The sequence below is a fragment of the Microplitis mediator genome, chromosome 1 (genome assembly GCF_029852145.1).
Source record: "Microplitis mediator isolate UGA2020A chromosome 1, iyMicMedi2.1, whole genome shotgun sequence".
Classification (NCBI taxonomy): domain Eukaryota; kingdom Metazoa; phylum Arthropoda; class Insecta; order Hymenoptera; family Braconidae; genus Microplitis; species Microplitis mediator.
The window spans coordinates 20,377,476-20,404,351 of NC_079969.1; the positions used below are offsets into that span (position 1 = coordinate 20,377,476).

The window sequence follows — 26,876 nt, forward strand, 5'->3', positions numbered from 1 at the left end:
AGAGTCTCTCGTTTTTTCTATTTGATTTTGACTTATAAAAATTGCTATTTTTATTTGTAAAAAAAAAATGTCTTGTCAAATTTAATGACGAATTCAATAAGCTGTCGCTCGCATTTTTAAAAAAACTAGATTCATTTTCTACAGATAACTCATTTCTCGACTACAGTATTATAAATGAAACTAATGTAGAATGAGAACCTCTATATAGGATAGTCCCAAAGTTTAGCAATAGACAGCTCCAGATTTCTAATCAAATTCTTGACAAATTCTGACTACAGTCTGGCTCAAGTCTTGACCAATAATCTTGGTTAAGAATCTGGACCAATTCTTGTACAATTCTTGATCGAAAATCTTTTTAAAGTATCTTGATCCAGGCTGGTACAAGGCTTTGACAAAATTGCTACTAGGGTAAGCTCAAATAACTTTTGAACAGTTAGATTTACCAAAAAATGATGAGACTTTTTTTGTAGAGCGCTCAATTTCCTACAAAAATATCTATCGTGCATAAAAAACCGTTGATTGGCTTGTAAGCTAGAAAATTCTAAAAAATGAGTTTTTTCCCGGGTCAAAAAATTAGGTCTGTTTTGAAATGAATGATAAATTTAAATATTATTTCTTTAATTCAAGTTTATAAATCGTAATTATTTTATATAGGAATTTAATCTGTTTTTGTCTGTACTAGTCATTATCCAGGCCAATATCAGACGTATTTTCGCATGATATTTAGTCTGTTTTAAATCAGATGTAGACTAAAAACAGACCTTTTAATTATAATTATTGGTCTGTGTTCAATTGGTTTTAAGGACAAAAACAGACTTTATTTACTATAATTTTTTATCTGTGTTCAATTGTTTGGTAATGGTCTAGAAGTGGGGTTCCACATATTTTTCGAAGTTCCAAGTGCTTACACCTGAAATATCTATAATTAAACTTTTTCCACGTATTCAGCTACACGGCGGATTAAATTTTCTGTATGTGTTTTTGTCTTTAACACTAGATATCTATCCGAACCTTGCAATCAGAGTGTAAAAAATTGATAAAAATAACATAAAATCATGCAAATTTTCCAAAATAAATTTAATAAATTTCCTAATAAATATAAATAATTAATTTTATTAATACCGTAAGATGGGCGGTGGCGACAGAAAGGTCTAACTAAGAGCTACAAAAATTTTTTGAACTCTTGTATGGTAAAAATTGGCATATTTTTGTCATTTCAATACTTTAACGGTGTACAACAGCTCATCTAACATTTTGTTACAAGTAGTTTGGACGGTATCCGCCTTCCTTTGCTAGTATAGTGTCTGGCTGAAGCCCACAACACAGTTTTACGCCGGCTCGTACTAGTAAAAGATGTAGTCTAAGGCAAGAGTACGTTAACATAGCCTTACTGACGAGTCCGTTAACGTACTTAAGACGAAACTACAGAAATTATGGCAAATAGGCATATACCGTAAGTTTTGGTGGTTGATCTAAGAGTCAATACACAGAATGAAATGAAAAATATGTCAAATAATGCAGTGTTGCACGGAACTGAAAATTCATGAACTTAAAATCTAAATCAAGTTCAATTTATACCTTTGGTATACACTTATAACTTATTAAGGCTCAAATAACACCTAAAGGAGCAATTATATCTTCAATCCGCCGACAAATGCTAGAGAATGAAATTGGTTTCAAAACAATTTGTCTATATTTAGATTTTTGCTTGATATAAACAGGTGGAGCCCCGATTATAGACCATCCCGATGAAAAAAGATTTTATACAATTATATATAGGCTATATATAATTATATATAGACTATATATAAATTGGATAGAAAAAATGGCTCGATCCAATTGTTTACAATTTCTATACAAATTGTATACAATTCTATATAATTATATACAATTCTATATATTGCAATTATATAGAATTGTATACAATTTGTATATAATTATATAGACTTGTATACATTTTGTATAGACTTGTATACATTTTGTATAGAATTGTATACAATTTTTATACAGTTGTATACAATTGGATCGGGCCATTTTTTGTATATAATTTTATACAATTGTATAAAATCTTTTTTCATCGGGATTACCAAACTTATTTCAAACGTATTGATAATTTAATCTGCTATTTTATAAGAACCTTTTGTAATTGTCGTGTTAACAACTGACCTATTAATGTCTTAGTTAATATATTATATAATTATTCAACTTTACGAATTAATAAATAGTAATTCCCTTTAATAACAATTACAAAATTTGCTCTTTGAAAAAAAAAAGTAAATGATTTAAAAAATTTAAAAATATAAGAATATTCTTATCTATTTGCTAGTTATCGAATTTTCTTATGATAAAAAAAAAAAATTTAAGTAAACATTTTTAAATTATAGCGGAAAAATTAATTTTAAATAGTTTATTATGATTAAGAAAGTTAATAATTATTTTATCATAGATCACTACAAAATTTTTATCGTTACGCATCATAAATTATTATAAGATATCTTATACCATACAGAACGATTAAGATTTGTTATTATTCTGTCCATAGAACACGATATCATTAGTGGGTACTATTTATTTCTATAGGAGTTTGATCAAAAAATTACAATTGAATGTAATTACTAATGAAATCGATAAAATACGATAGCCTTTCCTATCAGAAAATGTTTACCCGTCCGACTCGTCCGATATAGATAACGATTCAAAACTAATCGTTTCTTATATGTTTCTATCGATTTTTTGTACAAGGGTGTGTGTGATATAATTGTTAGATATAATCAGCAAGTATTGTTTTAAATTAATATAAATAAATTATATATTGAATACGAATTCGAGTTTAAACGGTTTTTAATAAATGATGAAATTTTTCAAACTTAGCTTTGAGAAACTGCTCATTCAAGAAATTTAATATTAAACCAATAATACTTTATCTACAATTTTGATTTATTTTTTATAAATTCTTTTAGTGTAATTTTTTTTTCCATGCTCCAAGTTTTTAGTTAAGGATCGGAAAAAATATATTGCAAACACATGTTCAAATTATATTTATTTTTTAATTGTTCTTATCTATTGACCTCATTACATTGCGTAATGAATTCTCTTAGTCAATAAGCTCACATAATTGTTTCATTTTATGAATACATGGTAAATAATTTTATAACCAAACATTAAAATAAATTATATATTTTTATAATTATTTATTATTATCAAAAGGCGGATGATTTGTGATGTCACATTCGCTAGCAGGTAAACGATAACAAGATGGTATAGGTCCTACTTCACAAGTACATTTTACACACACAGAATTATAACCTGTAGCTTGATTAAGTTCATCTCCATAATTCATTGTCAAGTCACCAAATTTACAGGTCACATCTGAAATTTAACAAAAGTTAATATTTATAACTCAGTAAATAGTTTTCATACCCATATTTCTTTTTTAAAAATTAATATATTAATGTATACATATATTCAAACTTACCCGAATTAGATTCACTGGCTGGATTTTTTTTAATAACTTGATCTCGTTTATTTTCTGTAATAAAAATATCAACAATTTGGTAAGTAATAAATTTTAAATTGAAAGTACTGGATAAATAGTAAATATTTACGGCATCTGTATTCAATAGGACAGCCATCGTTTAAGCTTTCAGGTTTATAATAAACTGGGGCACAATTGTTATGAACTTCATGAGCATGGTTCAATTCAGTTCGACATGTGTCCACTAATGTTACACAGAAAGGTGCGATGTTTTCACCTTATGAACAAAATAATTCATTTGTATTAATATAAATTAATGATTATTTATATAATAATTACCGGTGTATCCTGGACCGCAGTAACAATTTTTATGTGGCTCTGCGGCCGGACTGAAATTTTCGCCATCTTTGTAACTTTTACCGTCAACTTCACATGTCACTATATCTTCTTGTCTCTCAACTGTAAAATAAATTATTAATTGCTTGTAATAATTAATTCTTATTGTTTATAATAAATTTCAAAATATTACTTACCACAAACCTGTTTACCAGGACAACATTGAGTTGCATTACGAGGAAGATAACAATTAGGATCAGATCGAGAAAAACAATCTACTATTGCACAAGTAAAACTTGCTCTAATTGATCAATTCAATATAATTTAAGAAATAATTTAAAATATTTAAATAATAAATACGAAAGATAAAATATAGAAACAGTAGAAAAAAAATTTATTACTAACATGCCTCTCCGGCTGGAACAAAAGCATCCTTTACTACAAGGATTTTTATCTTCATCTCTCAGATGCTCTCCAATTTCATATTCATGGCCGTTTATGTAACACTTTGTCGTAGATCTTTGATCTAAATGATCACAATTATACTTATACGGACAACAATCTTCTGGTAATTTATAAACTGGTATACATTTTAGATCTTGGTAATAATTAAGAGGGCCTGGACATTTCGATATATCACAATCTATGAATTGAATAAATACATTAATTTCACAGCAGTACCTATTATTAAAACAGTATAATTTATAAACTTACTTACTGTCATTAGCAAAAATTCCTAATACATGAAACAAAAAGCAATAAGTTGAAAAATTACGTGTCAATCCCATGACTACTCACAGATTAGTTATAAATAAAATATAAGTCCGTAAGAACTTATGTAATTATTTTCAATCTTATATATCCTCAGGCAGAATTATCTCTATAATAATAATATTATTATTATTATGATTCTCTATTTATATATTTTTTTAAAGTTGTATAACTACATAGTGTTTTAACTATGTCAACAACCAATCAGTAAATACACGAGAGATAAAACTAAAATGCTATTGAATAAATAATCATGAATTTTAAATAGTTGATAAAGATATAAATAATACACAAGTTACTGGAAAAAAAATCTGAAATGGTTGAACCTACTGTGGACCAACCCCAGAACTTCCTGTTGTTTTCAAGCTATTGGTAAACTTTTCAGCTCTTCGAGCTCAAAGAACGGTTGGACCGAAAAAATATATATTTCGCTGAAAAAAATTAATTTTTGTCAGACGATATCTTTCTACTATCGGGTCATAAAGTATTGACCCTAAATTTAAAACATGAATAACTTGTGTTTAAAAAAATCGTATTAGAACATGAAACATATAGATCGTTAGATTAAAGTCTCTTCTACTCCTATCCAAAATTTCATGAACCTAAAAAATTTTTTACCCGAGATATAAAAAATTGAAGGTTGAAAAACGCGGTTTTTGAGGGGTATAAATTCAAGCACCAACTTTCATTGTTTATAACTTGGTAAATCATTGTTCTGTTGCTACGCTGATTTTTTTTGTCTATAGTGGATCCTTGCCGAATAGAATTCACGAAAAAAAAAATTTTATTTTTTATAAATTATTGCTATAATTTATAATTTATCGTCACGGACCATCTTGGGATCTAATTAAGATACGAATTAGATTCAAATTTGTATTTCCTCAGAATGAGTGATATTGAGTATTTTACGTGAGCGATGGCTGATGCTGATCGCGATTCTTCTGAATTATAAGTTTTTTTAGTATTCACGCAGGTGTTTATGACGGTCATAGGCTTAAAATCCTTTTCGTTGTATTGTCCAGTATAAGAACTATGGTCAGAAAATTTAGCAAATAGTTTGAGGAATTTGTATTTTTGCTATCGGCGCCTATGATAAACAAACAAAAAAAAGTAAAAAATCTGAGTATCGTAGGTATAGAAACCAAACTTTTATGGCTTCGACGTTTTTAACAAAAATGGTGACACTAGATCATTATGGTAAGCTCTATGGGTTAACTGAGGTCTTAAACACCTGCGTGAAAACTAAAAAAGCTTATAGTTCAGAAGAATCGCGATCGGCATCAGTCATCGCTCACGTAAAATATTCAATATCGCTTTCGGCGTAAGTACAAATTTGAATCTAATTCGTATCTTAATTATATCCCAAGATGGTTCTTGACGATAAATTGTAAATTATAGCAATAATTTATAAAAAATAAAAATTTTTTTTTCGTGAATTCTACTCGGCAACGATCCACTATAGACAAAAAAAAGGCCATTCAGCAGCCGAAATGGAAGGTAGATTTTCCAATTAATCTATATAAAAAGTTACATACATACATATCTTGTGATACATGTTAGTGTATAGACATGATATGATATTAGGCTCGTTTTCTTAGAGTGAGGGTAAAAAAAGACAACGACTATTTTCGACAGAGAACTTCAGATAGTTGATTTGACAAAACATTATATAGGTAATGTATTAAACTAACCTTCACGTTAAACAAAGTATAGAAAATCTAATTAATATGAGATCATAATTATTGTAATCGCTATTACGATGGCAAGACTAGTGATAATCATAGGGATTATAGGTACATCTGATATATCATAAATAATAGGGGTGTGCGAATACTCGAAACTTCGAATTATTCGAGGCGAATCGAATCGAACGATTCGATTCGAGATTCGCCTCGAAGATTCGAAATGTTCGAATAATTCGAAAGGTTCGAATAGTTTCGAAACTTTACCGAATCTTCAGTAAATAGGAACACGAATGCCTCTCTCAAAAATTAGGTAAAAATTTTTTTTTTATTTTCCATCAAGTTATGACCTCTATAATGTTTTTATCATATTTTAGGCCGATATGTGATATGTGGGGTAAAATGGGCCCCTTAGAAAACAAGCCTAATTTCATATCATGACTATACACTAACATGAATCACAAGATACGTATGTATGAAACTTTTTATATAGATTAATTGGAAAATCTACCTTCCATTTCGGCTGCCGAATGGCCTTTTTTTTTTTAAATTTGCAATTTTTGTAGAGGGAAGTTTAAAAAATGATATATTAAAAAATTTTTGAGTAACTTAAATATAAATAAATAAATACAGCATCAATATATTTTTGTGAAATAATCAGTTTAATGAATCAATTAGTATGACAGTACATGCCCATTTTCACTCGGTATGGTGTTAAAAAACTTAAATTATTAGTTTTTGTTTTTATATTTTAATAGTTTTTATATTATTTAATATAATTTCTTGGGTTTCCAACCCTCCGAGCCCTTGAATGACCATCGTGATTGATAGTACTGTTCAAGGGCGTGAGTTATTGTGGATGTTATTACATTGACATCAAGCCAATGGCAGCTGAAACACATTGAGGTGAGAATGAACTATTTTCAACCGTGACTTTTACTTGATGTTTTCCATTTGGTGTGAAATGATTCAATGTGTTCAAGATTAATACCTAAAAGTACAAAATAATTATTAAAAATAATCAATTAATTTAATTATATGCATTAAGATAGTAATTATTTTATTTTGAATATTTCTTAATTTAATGGAAACGCACTTGCTACACAGGCCTTGTAAATATAAAAAAAATAAATTCATGTTAAGTCGGAATCCTTAATTTAAAATTAACGCGAGCTTCAAGATGTATTTTGTAAGAAATTTAATTCTTTATTGATTTCAAATAATAAATTAATTTTTCTATTTATTAATATTAAAACTGAGAGCTCTAACTTTGCAGAAATTTCTTTACTTATTTTCAAAGTAAGTAGAGAGCAGGGAATATTAAATTTAAAAAATAGCAAAAATAAGGACTACCTTAAAATTAACGAGCTTTTGTTGATAAAACAAACCTGCACTTTTTGCTAGACCGTCTGGACTAAAAGTTGATGATTTTCTATCCTCCGTATTTATACCTGTTAATAAAGTAACAACTGGCGCTTCATTGTCACTGCTGAGGCCAACTTTATTTTGCTGAGTAAGATAATGACAACATTCGATAATCTGGAAGAACAGCCAAGCTTCTTTATCTTTAGGTTTAGGTCCTTTAATTAACGGAAGAGCGAGACGTTCGTGTTGTCTCTGAGCTCGTAAGAAACGTGATCCTTTTTGTAATTGATTTTCTAACCATCTTGTAGCTTCACGTGCTCGTCCGCTTGTACGTTTCATTTCATCTAATGCCGATACAACTAAAATATAGTAACGGAATAAATTAATACATACTATTTATTGTAAAATAAATAAATTTGATTTACCTATTGAAGGAATAACAATGACAAATTTTTTAGCATAAACTAAACGTTTTAGAACGGGTGTATGTTTAGTAAGAGCTTCATGATCGACAACAAGATACGGCGACATTAATTTAGATCTTAAACGAGTTTCTAAAGCCCGTACTTCAGCTTTTAGCCATAATTTACCCATATGACGCATCAATTTACCACGTGGATGATCAGAATTAATTTCATTGTTATCATTAACAACATCACATTCTTCTTGTTGCTTATCTTTCTTAACCAAAACAGGTTCTTTTAAATCCACAACAACATACAAATTCTGTTTTTCATCAAATTTAAAATCAGAGTCTTCAATAGTGCATATAAATTTACCAAAATCAATAAGTTTTAAAATTCTCAAAAGTATTTCTTCATTTTTATTAATCATAAATTTACGTAATATTTTCCAATTAATATCTTTGTGAGCATTTTCTAAAACATTTAATCCCCGTAAATCAATATCTTCAGGCAGTGGGACTATTTTAGTATACTCTTGTAATTTATTAGCCGTCAAAGAAACTGATTCACGATCCCATTTATCAATAACAACAGATGTATCAATATTTATTAAATTAAGAAAACCAGCAATACGTTGTAACAGAGTCCGTGAACTATTGGCTATCATTTTAATAATCTCTGGATTACCTTTTAACCAATCAAAGCATATTTTAATTGAATAAAATAAACGCTCTTTTGACAATGCATTAAAATAATCCATCTGGTCTACATGTTTCTTCTGATACATATAATCAATAGGTGAATTGGCTCCATTAACATGAGCTGTATCATGTTTATCAAAATTATCAGCAGTTACTCCATCATATAATTTATCATCATCACCGGTGGTAGCATGACCATTTAATAAGCCCACTTCTTCAGTCCCAAAACAATTTTCTGCTTGGTCAATTTCATCGTCCGTTATATCATCAGGATCTGAATTAAGCTGACAATCACTAAGTGCATCTTCCTCCGTCTCTGAGATATCGGAATTTAAATCATCACTTGAATCATCCAAATGCGGGCCATCTACATCACTGTTGTCTGAATCCGAAGAATTAATACGTTTACGTGGACGACGTAATTTACTTAGTAAACTTTTTTTGGCTTTACCTTTAGATTTATTATTACCGTTAACATTAACCAAATGCCCATTAACAGAATTTGTTTTATTATCATTAAATTTTTTACTATAATTAACATTAATATCAACATCATTATTTAATTCTTCTGAATTTTCTGGCTCGACAATTTGTTTTTCTTCAGCATCATAAACTTTTTCTTTAATCAATAATCCATTTGGCAATGATTCAACTATACATTTTTGCAAATTATCAATTACTATTTGTATCAATTGAGAAAGCAGTGATAAAATAAATGCTATAATACCGTGAACTTGAGATGACTCTTTAGATTGTAGTTTAGATATTGACATTAAACAAATAGCAACCATTTTAAAAATAATATCGTCACTTAAATTTTTTAAAGACTCATCAGATTTATAGTTTTGTAAATATTCTTCAATAGTTCGCGTTAATTCTCCTTTACTATCATTATTATCAGTGTCATCATTACCACCGTCTATTTTATTTGTTTTATTATTTAGTTTATCAGTTATCAGACAATTATCAATATCAGCCAATAATTTTTGACAATCATTATTTATTTGATCAGTATTAACAGGTGTACCATTGTTCCATTTTGTTAACAGAGTGAAAAGACGAGCCGCACAACGTTGCGATGGTAATTTTTCTTTTCCGTTAAATAAATGTGATGATATAATACGTTTTAAATTACCTTCAGCCCCTTCAAATGATTCAGGACATAAAATACAACGCATATAATGATAAACAGCATCAACACCGTAATTTTTATTTCCCGCAACTGTTCCCAATTGATTGTGAGGCATTCCGATATTTGGATCTATTGTTATTGCCATTTTGTAGTATCTTGTTGCTATCATTGGATCCCAGGTTGGATCTAAATCTAATTTGTAACGAGCCAAGTCACCCAAGCAGATTAAACTACGATGAACTATACGTATTACACATTGTTGAGCTTCTTCTGATTTAAATTTTTGTTGTATAGTTCTGTCTCCATGCTATTAAATTTTAAATCAATTAAAAATATTTCTCAAATTAAAAAAAAAATAAAACTATATTATAATCACAGATAAGTAGACAAAGACAATAACAAAACTATTAAACGTTACTTGTTTATTGAGACTTTATCAAGTTACTAAAAAGTACAGATAACAAAAAAACAATTAATAAAATTAAAATTTTGAAATACATCAGATAGTATGTCAAAATTTGAATGAGTATATTATGTATATGTAATTATGTGAAATAATAAACTAAATATTGGACTATTTAAACAGTTCGATAGCTCCATTTTTTTGTCCACTTATCCGTGACCATAAATTAATATTGGATATATTTTATATTCAGATTAATAATAATGAAACAAAAAAAACTTACATCTGATAGACCATGTCTCTGTTGTGGAAAAGCAAAATCAACGATACCAGCTAAATCAAGACCACATTCCAATTGTAATTTAAGAATCAAATGATGATAAAATCCCACACCCACTGATAAATGAGTTGATAATAAAGCTTTTTCAACTTGATTCCAAACGTTTCCCTACAAATTAATAAGCATAATTTTAACACAACTACACAATAGTTTTAAGTGATAATACAATTATCAGACATAAATAATAATTTTTCGTTATCATAAATAAATTACATAATTATTATGAAGAAAAATTTTCACAGGTTTAAAAAATTTATTTTTTTATCAATATGGAATTTGTTTATTCAAAAATAGATGTGAAATTTTAATTGGCTGATTTTACTATAGTATTTTATTAGAGTGGGAGAAAACATCAAATTAATCAAATAAAATACCTTCCGTAATTTTTTAGCTGTTGACACGACATCATAGAATGCACGTCGCCACAATAGCTCTTCAATTTTTCGTGCATGACCAATGGGATCATTAAAAATTAATCTTTCGCAATAATCTTTAAGTTTGCCACGTAATATTTCACCTGATGGTGTAAATATGTCTTTTATTGTTAATGCTGATGCTTTTTGATCATCAAGCCGCTTTGCTACATCTGTAACTCCTCTGTGAAAAAAAAAAAAAAAAATTATTTAAATTCGTGACCGAGCATAAAAATTAAATAAATATATAGAAGACATTTTAATGAATTGTTTTTATCCTCTAGAATAATTGAATAACTAAAAATAAAATATTATTTTTAAATCATTATTTTTCTAACCTATACAATTTTCTGGTAAGTTCCAGGTAGTCTGTATTATTAACAGCGTCCACTGCAATATTGTGATGAGACTTCCTCATTTTTAATTATTTTCTTCAACTCATATTTCATCCCTTTTGTATTATATCTTTTTATGACAAAACATTTAATCATCTTACTGCAATCTCTTGGTGTGCGTTACTGCGTCTCGGTATTTTGTTTGAATTCGTCATTTGATATTTATTAAAATTTTTATTTCGTCTTATTATAAAATTAAAAAATCAAAAGTAAGATATATAATATGAGACAAAAAAAATATATTTTATATTTTCAACGTGAATATTAATTATCAATTGACATTAGAGCACTTGTTTCTTTTGATTGTTTGATTATATTGTATATAAATTTATAATATTAGTGTATATGAATGAATGTGTAGAATAAGAAGTTAGAACACATAAATGACTTCACAAATCCATCAAAATTAAAGATAATAAAATTTATATGCTACACAATTATAATGTTCAATGAGGGCAGAGATAAGAAGCGTTAACTTCAATGACATATAACCTTCAAAAAATTTTCCAATGATGCCATCACGTAAATAATTTTTACACTAAAATGTTGGACAATTTTAATTAGTTTCAATAAAAAATGTCAAAGATGGCGCTATAAATTATTTGATTTGCAGGCAAGCCGCCCTGACTGCCACCCTAACCGTAAGTTAACTACAAGCTACTGCCGTTGTTATGTCCTCAGTGGCTTCAGGTGCCTCCACCTGTTAATTAATTAGTGAACTTGAGATCCATAAATAGGCGCGCATTTAAATTTCATTTGAAATTATATATTAATATCTTACAACTCTTATTGCGTCTTATCAATATTTAGTCAATTATTTAAATAATAAATCGTCGTGGCACATACTTATTAAATTGTGTATTTTTATTATAAGAAACTTTAAATAAATAGATAAATAAATCTTTATTTTGCATTCAGAGAAATATAAATACAGTTTGAGTGGTCTTGGAACGTTTCCTGTCACCCGATACTTGAAACATAAACAAAACACACGCATAAAAATCATAAATAGGCCCTTGTTCTATAGTTAACAGTAAATATGGTTATAAACAAATGCATACTCTATAAACAAATAAGAAAAGGATATATTTAATAAATAAATGTTACTTATAAATGAAAACCATATCACAAGAACTCAACTGTTATTGTTAATATATATATATATATATTAAGTAAAAAGTGACTCGTATAATAAATTAATTAATAGAAATATAGAAATATAGCATTAGAATAATTATAATGGTGTTTCATGATAAATAATAATGTCAATCGTATTAAATAATTAAATATATAATAATTAACTAAAAGATTGTATTTAAGTATAGGAAAATGGAATATAAATAATATAAGTAGTAAGTAAAATCATAGAACGGATAAATAAAGAACGTAGATGTGTAAACTCATATCTCGTACGTGTATTAGTAGGAAGTATAAATGTATAAGTATATAATTAAAAAGAACGTTGATATGTATAAGTACATATATTGCATAAGTATGTGTATGAGTATGAGAATGGTGGGAGAAGTCGAAGAGTGGAGAGTCAGAGATCTTTCTGCTGTCTGATGTAACTTCACTTCTCTCCGAGAACTATTGACGAGCACAACTGTTATTACTGATCAAATCTAATCTACACTTTATAATAAAACTCAGTCTTCAGATAAAAGTTATTTTATCAATTACATCTATCCTTATCCATAATTTCATTATTTCATTAAATAATAATCATAATCATCATCATCATCATAGTCAACAATAAATTTATCACTGTTTTCAAATTCAAAATTGGTCCCGCGTGACAACGAACTGCCCACTGTCCAGGAGGTGGCGTCTGCTCTGATCCTAGTAACCTCCCAGGACATAACAGTTATGTCCTCAGTTGCCTCAGGTGCCTCCACCTGTTAATTAATTAGTGAACTTGAGATCCATAAATAGGCGCGCATTTAAATTTCATTTGAAATTATATATTAATATCTTACAACTCTTATTGCGTCTTATCAATATTTAGTCAATAATTTAAATAATAAATCGTCGTGGCATATACTTATTAAATTGTATATTTTTATTATAACCCTGGTTAAAAAAGAGAACTAAAAAGGATCAAAAAGAATTAATTTTTCAATATTTTTAATCCTTTTTAATACTGCCAATCTTCTCTTAAATGGCCACGTTACATGGCTTAATCCTTTTTAATTCTCTTTTTTAACCAGGGAAGAAACTAAATAAATACATACTTGCGTGCAAGTTGATGCAACTCTACTGCCGTCATCTGAATGTAATTTGACAGAAAAACTTGCCGTCAATTTGAAGCGAAACTTTCAATCAATTTAACGTCATTGTCTGACAGTAACACTACTTGTAGTGTCTTATAGTCAAATTGAATTCAAGTTACAGACAATTTACTGTCAACTCAACTGTAACTGTTTGCTCTCCAACAATTTCCTTCAAGTTGGCTTCAGAATACGGCAGTGGCTTGAAGTTTACTTGCGGTTGTGGTATCTACATCAGATAATAACAATCATGGCGCATTTATTATTAAATTTTTTTTTCAATAGATTCATGACACACAAGTTTATTTTTTAATTTTTGATTTGATTAATTTGATATGAACATATAAAAACTACCCATTTGAAATAATTGATGATATTTAAAAAATGTCAAAAAGTATAACCTGGTGCTTAATAAGTTATTTATTTAAAAATAACCACAAAACTGGGATTTATAGATTCATTAAAAATTATAATACAACAAATGTATACAATTATCCACGTAAATTAAAAAGTTCAATCAGAGATAGAAAGTTATACATGCCTCAAAGAATTTTTACAACCACCGAAATAAACAATCAAATCGCTGAAAGTAAAAGATATGATCAACATGATGATGAATTTGGAATGAGTTACGCTAAAGCTGTATTAACATTAGTCAAAACTCTTGATGTAACAAGAGACAATGCATCAAAAGTTGTTCGTAAATGGAAAGGATTTACCAAACTCCCGAGAACAACGATAACTAAAAATTATCAATTATTACGTGTTGCCGATGTTGATAAATCGACATTGAGAATCCATATGTATGCATTAGCTCACACTACTGATGATTTAATTAAAAAAATATCATTTATCGAAAAGATTAAATTGGATATAAATGCCGGTGTTCCGTTATTACAATTATCAATGAAAAAATTAATAGCATTGTCATATACTACTGAAAGTGATAGAATAGTTAATCCGGAATTCAATAATAGAATTGAATATATGGCTAAAAATTTTGAAGTAATATTTTTCATTATTTATTAACTATACACTTATCAATGGATTTACTGATTATTATTATTATTTTGTTTATTTACAGTGTAGTATAGAAGAAATGTGTACTATTTTATTAAGAAATAAATTTATGCTAACAATGAGTATGTATAGGATTAAAAAAATTACTAAACTCTTACTTGGTAATTATTCAATTTATTAAAAAAAATTTTTTTTGCAACTCTTGGTAAGAAAGCATGTCTTAGATTGGTCATAAATGACTACAAAAAAGAAATATCGCGAAGAATGTCCAAATTGTTCGTGAAAAATATGATAAATCTACACTTTTTAAGTACAGCTTAGAGTATTAATGCCTGGTCTTTGGATCTAATCTGAAAGATATTATATTGACCAAACATTAATGCTCCAAGCTGTATATATAGATATATTGTTTAGTAGTCACTAAACGATCGAACAAAAAACCCAACGAACAACTCTCTTAAGTTAAGACAACGGGAAGTCTCAGACTATAAAAACTCATCTTACTGTATCCTCTATCCTCTATATTAAAATAGATAAATCGAAAATAGTTATTAGTTATGAAGATAACTGAGTATCGAATTATCGAAAGGACATGGTCCACGATTCCGTATTGGTTAAAATTAAGGGTCGAAATTAAAATTTCTAGTTTAATTATAATGTACAATTCACTACATGAACCTGACTAAAAAATCTAGTAATTTTTGCTGAGTATCCTATATGTTGAAAATAATTTTAAATTATTATAAAAATCAATTAAATCATATTTAATCGTTCATATTTTTATTTGATAATCTTTTGTGTCAGAAATAATACAGGAATTAATTTTTTATTAAGGTCATTCTCACACAGTGCCCCCCCCCCCATTTTTTGAAAATATTCATTCTGTCATAATCGTATCAAAATTTTATCAATTAATTAAGAAAAAAATTGAAGCATTAATTGAAAGGAAGACAACGTAGTCGTAATTTCGCCGATAAACAGATTTAAACACATAATTACTTACCGTTGATGTCAATAAGGAGTAAGACGAGATTCGTGAAATAAATTTCAGTAAAATCGTCATGTCAATTTTATAATACGAATTTTTTAATTTTGTAGGCTAAAACTTACTCAAAAATTTCGTTTGACTCCCAATGGATATCAACTGTGAGTGATTTTTTAAAAATCTGTTTATCGGCGAAATCACGACTACGTTGTCTTCCTTCCAATTAATGCTTTAATTTTTTTTTAATTAATTGATAAAATTTTGATTCGTTCATGACAGTTGAAAGTCATTGAAAATTTTTATTAAAAAGTGGGGGGCACTGTCTGAGAATGGCCTTAAGTCGTGTAGGAATGTAGAGACAGATAGAGAGAGAGAGGTTACTTTTCGATACAAGTTTGAGGAAAGCTAATCAAGCTATAGATTGCCAGAAATCGTATAATTTGCGCCCTCTGCATGTTGCTTGAAAATCCAACTTTCGCGGTTGATATGACAAAAAATATTATACCGAATTGAGTAGGAAAGGATTTCTATTCAATTCGTTAATACACTATTTTCGGTAGTGATACTAAAAATTTTTTTATTTATAATTATTATTTCATATTTATTTTATTTTGTAGAAAACACACGAAACTGGCAGGCAACAAATTAAAATATTTAGTAGCAATGTAGTTAAAGTTTGACTGATTGATTTCTTAATTTTTAGTAAAAATTGTTGATATTTTTGTAAATAATATGGTCTATCATTTTGAATAGATTTTCTTATTGAAAAGCATTTAAAAAAAAAATTGACTAAATTATTTAAATAAAAATTTATAAAGCTAATTTAAAATTTTTTAATTTTTTTAAAAAGTTGTAAGTGGCCCACATTGGCTTATAGTGTTTGTGGTACCTCTTAGGACAGTTTTTTAAAAAAAATTATGAAGCCCATTTCATCCCAAGGGTTCATTTTGTCATATTTGATATTGATTAAAATCTTCTAATTAATTAATTAATGAAAATAATTTTTTTCTGTTTAAAATAGATGGAGGGTTTCTAGGAAGAAATATAAAAAACGATTTACATGTTTATAAACATGGTATAGGAACAATAAAAGAACGAATGGAACGAGTTAAACATGCGGGTGTTAAATTATTGAAGCCGTGGATTGTTCGTTGTCCACTTGAAATGCTTGAAAGGTATGTAATTTATTGTTTTTTTAAAATAAATAACAATAATTGATGGTTAATAACGTGTTACAGAGTTGAAGAAAAATATATTGATCGAAATAATTTCAATGGACCTCATGAACAAATTTATCATTATATAAATTTATATTTTAATTGTGACAAAGAACTAATTGATGCATTCATTAAACGTAACCCTAGATTGCTAAAAATTAATATAAAAAATTTAGTTAAAATATTAAAATTTTTACGGAGTAAAGAGTATCAATTTGAAGAAATATATCGCCAGCCAAGTATACTTCACCATAAGGAAGAAACACTGCGTAAAAGATTCGATAAATTGATTCAGTGTCATGTTAATCATCCACCATTAAGAATGATTCTTTCACCTAAGTTTACTTCTCAAATAAATTTAAATGAAAACGTTGAATCACATGATTAAATTTAATAATCATCATAGTTAATTTTATTTTATTATAAATTGTATTGTACAAATAATTTATATATTTCGAATAAAGTTTTTAATACAAATAAAGTATTTATTCTCTACAGCGTTAAGGTAGTTCACTTGCAAACCGACTTTTCATGAGAATTTCATATAATTGAAATATGATTCAAGTATTGGCAACAATCTACAAATATAAAAACATATCTCGACAAATTTTTTTTTACATGACGGCGATTTATATGTGATTTATATAAAATTAGCTCGATCATTGACGGTTAATTTCGTATTGTTACGTAACAATTTCTCATCTAGTGATTTACTTCTGTGGTTAATCTCTACTGTTTTCAATGTATGCTGTTCCATTTTTGTTCTGTTCTTTATATTAAATATATGACAAGTTCGGAATAGAATAAAATTATGACGCAAAGATGAGGAGTATTTTTTTTTTTTAAGTGTAACCTATAGTAGAATTCCGTAAATAGTAATGGAGATATGCAAAGACTGAAGCTAAAAAAAAAGCAAATTATCAAACTGTAAAAATTAAAAATTTGGATTTCAAAAGATTTTGGGATCTTATAAAAAGAAAATTACGAAAAAATTTCTTCTATTGACACCAAAAATACTTGAAACTTTATATTTAAATATATAAATATTTCATTGATTCAATGCAATAAATTAAAAATACAAAATTATCTTAATTTATAACATAAATTATAATCAATTTCACAATTATAATTATATTTATTTACTCGTCCAAGTAACCCAGATTAAAGAGATCATGAAATCACCCAGTTACGTTTTATTAAAAATATGAAATTATTATTAAAAACAAAAACTTTAAAATTTTAGCGCCATAAAATTTAACGCATGCGCGCTAGTACAAGAAGGTACTCTTAAGGGGTTAGGGGTACTCAGGGGTATGAAAAAATGATGATTTTCAATAATTTTTTTTTTGTAGTTAATTACTTTATTTGACAAAAATAAAAACATAGCTTTATTAGAACACGTTTCGATTTGACTTCACGAAAATTTCAAAAAAAAAAATTAATAATTCAAAAAGTTATCGCTGTTTTTGTAGAGCCCGTTCCTCCCGAAGTCCTTTGCGGTGATCATCATAAGTCCTTGGAGATTCATCTAAAATCAATCGGACAAGAAAAATTAGTTTTATTAATAGATAATCTTGTGCCTGATCGAAGCTTTTTTTTTTTTTTTCGAAATTAACAAAATGGCGGCCTCAGGAAATTTTTTTCAAATTTTCGAGAAAAAAACCGACAGTTTATTGTTAAAAAAAAATCGAAATTTTGAAAAAAAAAAAAAATCCTTCGATCAGGCACGAGTTTTTAATGTATTTCAAAAGTACAATAAATTTTATTGAAATCTACCGAGCAGTTTTTAAGTTACAGTGATCACCAGTTCAGAAAACATAGTTTTGAGAAAAACGCATTTAAAGTTTTGCTATGGATTTATGTCGAATTATAAGAATTATTTAATAACTTACACTGAGTCATCTATTCCTGGACCATATAATAGCTCTTCAGCCGACATAGCAGCTTCCAAAATATCGATTTGCTGGTGCCTACGTTGCAATCGACCTTCTCGGGTGTTATCATTAGCGCGCTTATCTGCTACTTTGATACGTGCAGCATCCATTCTTTCTGCATACCGATGAGAATTAGGCCCACAATTAAGTCCTAGTGTATTCATCAAGACTAATAATGAATTTATACCCTCATTAAATATACACATAGCAACGTATGCAGCTATTTGTACGATGGTAAAACTAGTATTTACCGTTTTTGGGCATATTTTCCATACTAGTTGGTTAAAGCTTTCATTATTATTCTGATTGAATCCACCTACACATCTTGAAAGTAAATTTTCATTACTAAGATCTTCGTATATAGGCTTGATAGCTTTTAAAACATCAGAAGGTAAAGGAGAATAATCGTGAGAAAAGGTATCAAGCTCTCCTCTTGCTTCAGCGCGCTGGTAAGAGCACCAAGATTCTTCGCCTTTTGGACACATATCATGATTCGGTTTTTCATCACTTGTTAAATAACTCGAAAAGAATTTGTCGGATTCACTTCAAATTTTCACACAATATTTTTAAAATATTATACTTTAAGAAAATGCAAAAAAAAAAAAATCGATTTTTTGAAAATTCTGACTACCCCTAACCCCTTAAAATTTCTAGAAAAATCTTTATAACACAAAAATAATATCAATAAAATTTTGATAAAAATTATTAATAAAACTCGATAATTTATCTAATAAAACAATAAAAAAATTTTGACCGTATCGGTGTTAAAAAATCTAAAAATTAATAAAATACTGCGATAAAAATTCGAATCTTCCGAGAGTATTCCACTCGTGAGTCATTTAATGACGTCACACAATCTAACGTTAACTTGATCCATAAAGAAATAATTATCAATGATAATTGATCGTTAGTTACACTTTTAAAATCTGTAACCACTTTATATAAATATCTAAACTATATACATATACCTTTGCATGCATTTATATTAAGTTATAAAAAATATTTAACAATATAAATCAACTACGATAATCAACAGAGTGTTTTAATAAGTTAAATTTATTGCTATAAAAATTGCGTATGTGTGTTTCACAAGCATCAGTGATATATACTCAGGAATTTTGAATAGAAAACAGTCTTACACATAAAAAAATAATATTTTACAAGAATAAGATAAAAAAAACATTCAGTACGTCATAATCATTAAGTATATATACGTACATATATTTATGGATTGATTATAAAAATAAATTGATGATAATTGTAAAGATTTAAAGATGGACTGGTGGTTCATTGACAAAATGGATCTGAGATATTGACAGAAGACACGAGTACTGATAATAATACAAAAAAAAAAAAAAGAGTAATTAAAATAAAAAAAAAATAAACTTGCTTACTGTTTATGTTCTTACAAGTGCAGTACATTCTAGTAGGGGTTTATAAATATGATGCTAGAACCTTCACAGCTGATACATTTGACACATTTGACAGTTGTGTAAAACTGTGTTAGTTATAAAATAAATTATTTATGTGGATCTGCTGAATAAATTAACAATAAAATAACAATATTTATTGTTATTGATAGTGGTAACAGTTATAAATAAGTTAATATGGCGTATTTTGAGGGTATATTTAATTCTAAAAAATATGTCGGACCTGAAAGTTTAGCTGAATTATGTTTTAAAACAATATGTAATAATTTAGACATTATTTCGACTATTGATAAACGTGGTTATCGTACATTGTTACGTGGACTTGTGCTACCAAGTGAAATTTGTGATAAAATCATTGAATTTGCTCAAAAATGTGAGAGTACGACACGTATCGATGATGGTTTTATAAATATATTTGCAGATATTATTGCAACAAGATTAAAAAATGTTAAAATAAATCACAGTAATATAACAGATACATCTGTTGCTATTATTGCAAATCATCAACTGTTACACTTGTCATTCAATGATTGTTGTCATTTAACAAAATCATCTATTGAATCCATCAATAATAATTCAAAACATTTACAAAGTTTATCTTTTCGTGGTTGTCCACAAATATATCCAATTGATCTTACATGTTGTAAGTTATATATTTTTATCTATAATTAAATATTTAAGAATTTGAATTTATAATAATTTATATTATTTTTATTACAGATTTAGATTTTTCATCAATAAATTATTTTAAACGTGGATATCTATTTAATGCACCAAATTTAAAACATCTAGCATTGGAACATGTTCCAATAGCACCTGAACAATATCTTATATTACTATCTGGTTTATCAAATTTAACTCATTTAGATTTATCAAATGCCGTAAATATTGGTAATTTTGAATTTGTATCATCAATTCCAAATTTAATTTCATTATGTCTTTATAACGTTAAAATAAATGACAATCCTCATGCCTTTGTTGCCAATGTTACACAATTAAAAAAATTAAGGTATTAAAAATAATTTATTATTATTAAAACAATATATACATTTAAACCGTAGTAATTATGAATCACGTAAATAGTTGGATGAGAAAATTTTTTTAATTTTTTGTTTTTATAATTAATTTTATTATTTTTCCAGCTAGTGTTGCATTAAATAATTACCTTTAATTAATGTTAATTATAAAATTAATTAAAAAAATTTTTTTTTTTTATTATATTTTAGGCATCTAGATATATCACATGCTAATCATAAACATGCGTTCTATAATAAACCTAATCAAGTTTTATCAGAATTAGTTGAAGGCTTACCAAATTTAACGTCATTGGATATCGGGGGTACAAATTTAGCTGGACGTGGTGTAGCCGAACGTCCATTGATATCAAATTCTACAAATGTTTATGCAATGTGTGATATTCAAGGTCTTGCTTGTCGTGTAAACAATCCATTACAATTTTTAGGTTTATATGGTACCCATGATGAAGCTTGTAGAAGACATGATATACCTGCTAAAATCGTTAGTTTTTATTTATTATTTATTTTTTATCTATATGTTCATAATTTATAAATTTATTTAATATTATTATAACTAAATAATAAATTATAGGTCGCTGGCAATGCTAATGATGAACAAATACTCATCGCAGCTCGTGTATGCATGGATAATAAACAAGATTTATTACAAAAAGTTTTAAATGATTTGTATCACGTATTTAGATACGAAAGTTGTGAACGTATGGATCAAGCACTTTGTATTGTATTGGAAGCTATGGAAAAACATCTTAATGAACGTCATATACAAATATCTGGAAGGTAATCTTTAATTATTTTTTTATTTATTTAATTGATAATAAGGATAATATATAACAATTATTGATACTTATTGTTGTTTTTTTAGCGCAACATTATTTTATATTGTTAAAACAAAAGAAAAGAGTGTGCTTGTTTCAAAAATGAAACGAAGAATAATAGGTGCGTTACTTGCTGGTATGAATGCTCATAAAGATGAAGAGACAATGATGCGCAATGGTTGTCTGGCCCTATGCCAGTTTCGTATACCACAAGATGTTGTAAGTTATGAGCCAAAAAATTATCTTATGACAATTATTATTATTATTCAATCGTGCATATTTTGTTATAAAAGTTATAAATGTCTATATAAAAGTACTAATAATTTTATTATTAGAAGTAATATAAGTAGTGATTAAACTAATTATAATTGTAATTTAAATAATTATTTTAATTATTTATGATGATTTTAGATGTGGAATTATGAAACACTTGTTAAAGTTTTATTACATTCAACAAGACACGCTGAGTCTGAGGGTTTTGTACAACGAATTGGAATTTATTTATTAAATTCACTGGCATGTCAGGTAGAAGGAAAGAAAAAACGTTTATTAGGAAATTTAGGATGCGTTGAAACTATGCTCGAATTAGTTAGATACAGAGTTGAGTGTGAATTACACGATGATGTACTCGAGGTCGCTTGGTCAACAATGTGGAATATGACTGATGAAACACCAATTAATTGCCAGAGATTTTTAGATGAACAGGGAATGAAACTTTTCTTAAAATGTGTTGAGGTTTGTATTCTAAACATTTAAATTATATAGTGTTTTGCATTGCGCATGGTCATATTGTAGTTTTAATTGTTTGGCATGGATTTCTTTTCTTTTACAACATTGAATTCACTCACAAAAAATTTACATTATACTTTTAACTAATACACTTAACGACTAAAAGTGTATTGTAAACTTGGCAGGTTTTTAAATGCTGTAATTTAATTGTAGATTTTTTAAAACAAAATATTTGATATGACATTTTATTTATACTTTTATTATTAATTTAATTTTGAGGCCATTCTCAGACAGTTCCCCCCACTTTTCAAACATTTTCAATGACTTTCAACTATCATAAGTGTATCAAAATTTTTATCAAAAAATTAAAAAAAAATTGAAGCACTAATTGAAAAAAGGACAATGTAGTCGTAATTTCGTTGAGATAAGGTAAGTAAAGAGACTCAGTACCCGATCGGGAAACTAGTACCCGATCACTCATGTATTTGTATGTTTATATTTATCAAATTTTACTAACTGTATATATACAAATACATGGAGTGATTGGTTACTAGTTCCCTGATCGGGTATTAGGTCTTTTACCTTATATATTTAAAAAAAAGTTATTTACAGTTGATATCAATTGGGAGTTAAACAAAATTTGTTGAATAAATTTCAGTAAAATCTTCATGTCAATTTTAAAATCGAATTTTCAAGTTTTGTAGGCTAAAATTTATTCAACAAATTTCGTTTAACTCCTAATTGATAACAACTGTAATTTTTTTTTTAAATTCTACATTTCAACGAAATTACGTTGTCCTTTTTTCAATTAAGGTTTTTTTTTATTTAATTAATCAAAATTTAATACGGTTGACAGTTGAAAGTCATTGGATATTTTTAAAGAGGGGGGGGGGGCACTGTCTGAGAATGCCCTTAAAAATAACAAAAAAATTTTAACTTAATACTTTCACTATCCGGTGCAGTATCGCTTGCAGAATGCTTTAGACTGTTTTTTTTTATTTTCATAAAAATCTATTTCCCGCCAATTAAATCAAATATTAAGTTAACTTGTCGAAGTCGACACGAAAATATTTAAATAAGAAGTGATTAGTTTTTTAAAAAATCGAACTTGTAGTGAAACTATAGGTTTAACGAAAAAAAAAATGTTGAGAACAAAAATGACTGGAAATTTAATTTGCTACCAAAAACGTCCTGAGGTTTCAATAAATTAAATGTACATTAAAATGCTACAAGATCTTTATTGTAGAAAATTTCTTCAGCTACTAAGTTGGCCATGTACATTTTTGTGATATCTGTATTAGTTTAGCCAGAATTTTGATTTTTTTTACTATAACTTTTAAATGTTAATTTTTAAGTTTGTAAACGCGCGGCAAAGGTACTAGTTTATTCAACAAAAAAAATTATGTTGTATTGTTTGTTTATTACAGAAATATCCATCTAAAGAAGAATTACTACGAAATATGATGGGCTTATTAGGCAACGTTGCTGAAGTTGATTATCTTCGTCCTCATTTAATGCAACAGCAATACGTATCAGTCTTTTCCAATTTATTGGAGTACGATCGTGATGGAATTGAGGTAATAATTTATTTACTTCGAATAATAATTAACAAATCAATATTCTTTGACAGTTTTATATTCTTCGGTGATATTCAATTCCTACTTAATTATTTATGCTTTTGTATTTATCTTGCTCCTAATTTATAATTTTTAATTTTTAAAACTATATAATAGTATACACGTCGACTTTTTAGGTATCATACAATGCAACTGGAATACTGGCTCACATGGCGTCTGATGGTATAGAAGCATGGACAATAGAACAGCCAACAAGGAATGAGGTTCTTGAACGTATGGTTGAAGCAATTGAACGTTGGAATCTATCGTCACAACGTAACATTAATTATAGATCATTTTTACCGTTGCTACGTTTATTAGATGTTTATCATACACCACAGTGCCAACATTGGGCAGTATGGGCTCTTGCTAATTTAACTCAAGTTTATCGTAAGTATTATTAGTTAATAATTAATTAAATACTTTTTTTATTTTATTGATATTAATCAAATATTTATATTAATAACTGTTTGCAAGCTTCCTGATTTTTAAATCAATTATTTCTTTAAATTAAGTGACGTTCCGTTATCATCTGGCTCATATACATAATATAAATTATATTTTATTACAATTCAAAAACAATGAATTAAATCATTATATAAAAAATTATTTTAAATTGAAGCATTTCTGCTACTTGAAAAAACTAAATTTTTTCACTAATTTGTAATTTTAAATCCAATTTTTTTTTATTTTGTAATTTAATTGAATTTTTAACTGTGCGGATTGTGACGTCTTTCTTTCCTCCCTATATAAATATAAGTTCGTAATATATTATTTTTAATAATGATTCCATTCATTGTTTTTAAATTTAAATAAAATATATTTGACATAAAACGTCAATTTAAATAAATAATTTATCTTAAGATCAGAAAAGCTATAAAGATTTATTAATAAATAATTAATTCAGCATATTACTGTGATAATAATAATTTAATTTTTCCAATTGTATTTAGCTACAAAGTATTGCTCTTTAGTTGAATCAGAAGGTGGAATAGAAAAACTTAAAAAATTATTAGACGACGACAGACCTTATAATCGTATTAAAGATCTTGCTTTGTCAGTTATTATTAATTGTGGACCCAATAAAATTCGTGGAGACCAACAAGAAACCCTTCAATCCTCATCCGAGTACAGTCTCGATGATTAATGATGCGTGTTTTAAAATACAAAAGACTTGAGAGAAAAAAAAAATTCCATATTAACAAAAATTAAAATTATTTAATAAATAAAATCATAAATTGTTTTTATTTCTTTTCTCTTTTCTTTAACTAATTAGTTAGTTATTATTAATTGTTTTCGTAAGTTAATTAAATTAAATAGGTTGGAAACTTTTTTTTCTTTATTATTTTATAATCAAAATAATTGTTGCATTAAATTTGCTCATTGACTATTAGATGGTATACTACCTACCGATATTTATTTTAAAATACATGTCGTTAAAATAATATAATAAATAATAACAATGTTATTAACAATTTTCGTTGATTTTCTAAAAATACTTTTAAATTGATTATTATTTTTTTTAATTGTAAATATTACAGTTTACAATTACAAACCGGATGTTATGCTTGAATTTTAAAATTCGATAGTGCTAATACATATTTATTACAATTATTATTTCTTTTCGCTTAATTGTTAAGTAAAAAGTATGATAACAATATTATTGTATGTAATTAACTTATACAGTTATTATATTACTATTAATTATACCTATATGATTATCCGACTGTTACTTCGGCGTTTAATACTTTCAATAATTATGTTACAGATATAATTATTTTAATTATTATTATTAAGTACTATTCGTAAAAAGAATAAAGAAAAAAATATTTAAAAAATTACAGATACAAAAATAAATCATATATTGTTATTGCAATTCTTAGTAATTTATTCTTACAATTATTTAGTGATTCGTGTAGATAACTGTCTGAAGACTAAATAAAACAATTGGATGCGAAATCGTGTGTGAGAAAATAAAAAATAAATGATGATTAAAACGAGTAATAAATAAACAAATTATAAATTGAACATTTATTGTACATAGAAATAATAATTAACGAGTAATAAGTATTGCCTTTAGGTTTGTATGTTTTTGTATATCAATATATTTGTTTATTTCAAATGTTTCGCATCCTGCTGCTTTCATTGTAATATTATTATTAAGAAAAACAAAATAAATATATTAAGAAATCATTTTAACGGGTATTTATTATTAATAAGAACTGCGTAGATGATTAATCTAGAAATTTTTTATTTATTTTAGTTCATCATCGTCATCAATAAAAAGTTTAAAGAATTTTATTTGTTGAGACAATTAAAAGTTGACTGATTATTTTGAAAGTTTTACAAGATCTAAGTATTAATTCTGCTCGTTTAATTAGGATTTAGGATATGAACTAATTTATTTCT

At 27.2% G+C, this 26,876-nt stretch overlaps 4 protein-coding genes across 5 annotated transcripts; 2 read left to right on the forward strand and 2 right to left on the reverse strand.

Annotated features, from left to right (window-relative positions):
- Window positions 1-3,161: 3,161 nt before the first annotated feature.
- LOC130664472 (uncharacterized) lies at window positions 3,162-4,688 on the reverse strand. 2 transcript variants are annotated; one of them, XM_057464408.1, is made up of 7 exons: window positions 4,530-4,688; window positions 4,217-4,454; window positions 4,009-4,112; window positions 3,815-3,934; window positions 3,606-3,752; window positions 3,476-3,529; window positions 3,162-3,369 (listed from the first exon to the last, which is right to left on the reverse strand). In XM_057464408.1, the coding sequence occupies exons 1-7, from the start codon at window positions 4,597-4,599 to the stop codon at window positions 3,188-3,190; spliced, it is 915 nt and encodes a 304-aa protein (XP_057320391.1). In that variant the 5' UTR covers window positions 4,600-4,688; the 3' UTR covers window positions 3,162-3,187. The 2 variants fall into 2 exon arrangements, with proteins under 2 accessions (XP_057320391.1, XP_057320399.1); XM_057464416.1 differs by having other exon boundaries at window positions 4,526-4,655.
- A 2,345-nt stretch (window positions 4,689-7,033) lies between these two features.
- On the reverse strand, window positions 7,034-11,887 carry LOC130676689 (nonsense-mediated mRNA decay factor SMG5). Its single transcript, XM_057483123.1, has 6 exons — window positions 11,361-11,887; window positions 10,984-11,206; window positions 10,553-10,717; window positions 8,055-10,173; window positions 7,653-7,988; window positions 7,034-7,255 (listed from the first exon to the last, which is right to left on the reverse strand). Exons 1-6 carry the CDS (start codon window positions 11,438-11,440, stop codon window positions 7,188-7,190), a joined length of 2,991 nt encoding a protein of 996 aa, XP_057339106.1. The 5' UTR covers window positions 11,441-11,887; the 3' UTR covers window positions 7,034-7,187.
- A 1,988-nt stretch (window positions 11,888-13,875) lies between these two features.
- On the forward strand, window positions 13,876-20,053 carry LOC130676722 (uncharacterized). The gene is made up of 4 exons (XM_057483177.1): window positions 13,876-14,689; window positions 14,769-14,865; window positions 16,711-16,864; window positions 16,928-20,053. The coding sequence occupies exons 1-4, from the start codon at window positions 14,069-14,071 to the stop codon at window positions 17,292-17,294; spliced, it is 1,239 nt and encodes a 412-aa protein (XP_057339160.1). The 5' UTR covers window positions 13,876-14,068; the 3' UTR covers window positions 17,295-20,053.
- Window positions 20,054-20,435: 382 nt separating this feature from the next.
- Window positions 20,436-26,658, forward strand: LOC130676715 (protein zer-1 homolog). Its single transcript, XM_057483164.1, has 9 exons — window positions 20,436-20,913; window positions 20,991-21,279; window positions 21,497-21,788; window positions 21,879-22,084; window positions 22,170-22,341; window positions 22,534-22,857; window positions 24,279-24,428; window positions 24,605-24,857; window positions 25,421-26,658. Exons 1-9 carry the CDS (start codon window positions 20,448-20,450, stop codon window positions 25,612-25,614), a joined length of 2,346 nt encoding a protein of 781 aa, XP_057339147.1. The 5' UTR covers window positions 20,436-20,447; the 3' UTR covers window positions 25,615-26,658.
- Window positions 26,659-26,876: the final 218 nt, after the last annotated feature.

Coding starts and splice junctions, on each gene's coding strand:
- LOC130676722 (XM_057483177.1), top strand. CDS start 14,069: ATGTCAAAAAGTATAACCTGGTGCTTAATAAGTTATTTATTTAAAAAT. Junction 14,690..14,768: donor ATATGGCTAAAAATTTTGAA/GTAATATTTTTC, acceptor GTTTATTTACAG/TGTAGTATAGAAGAAATGTG. Junction 16,865..16,927: donor CCACTTGAAATGCTTGAAAG/GTATGTAATTTA, acceptor AACGTGTTACAG/AGTTGAAGAAAAATATATTG.
- LOC130676689 (XM_057483123.1), bottom strand. CDS start 11,440: ATGAGGAAGTCTCATCACAATATTGCAGTGGACGCTGTTAATAATACA. Junction 10,718..10,983: donor CAGCTAAAAAATTACGGAAG/GTATTTTATTTG, acceptor ATTAATTTGTAG/GGAAACGTTTGGAATCAAGT. Junction 7,989..8,054: donor CATTGTTATTCCTTCAATAG/GTAAATCAAATT, acceptor ACTATATTTTAG/TTGTATCGGCATTAGATGAA.
- LOC130676715 (XM_057483164.1), top strand. CDS start 20,448: ATGGCGTATTTTGAGGGTATATTTAATTCTAAAAAATATGTCGGACCT. Junction 21,280..21,496: donor ACACAATTAAAAAAATTAAG/GTATTAAAAATA, acceptor ATTATATTTTAG/GCATCTAGATATATCACATG. Junction 24,429..24,604: donor ACGATCGTGATGGAATTGAG/GTAATAATTTAT, acceptor TCGACTTTTTAG/GTATCATACAATGCAACTGG.
- LOC130664472 (XM_057464408.1), bottom strand. CDS start 4,599: ATGGGATTGACACGTAATTTTTCAACTTATTGCTTTTTGTTTCATGTA. Junction 4,113..4,216: donor TGTTCCAGCCGGAGAGGCAT/GTTAGTAATAAA, acceptor TTGATCAATTAG/AGCAAGTTTTACTTGTGCAA. Junction 3,530..3,605: donor TCCTATTGAATACAGATGCC/GTAAATATTTAC, acceptor TTTTTATTACAG/AAAATAAACGAGATCAAGTT.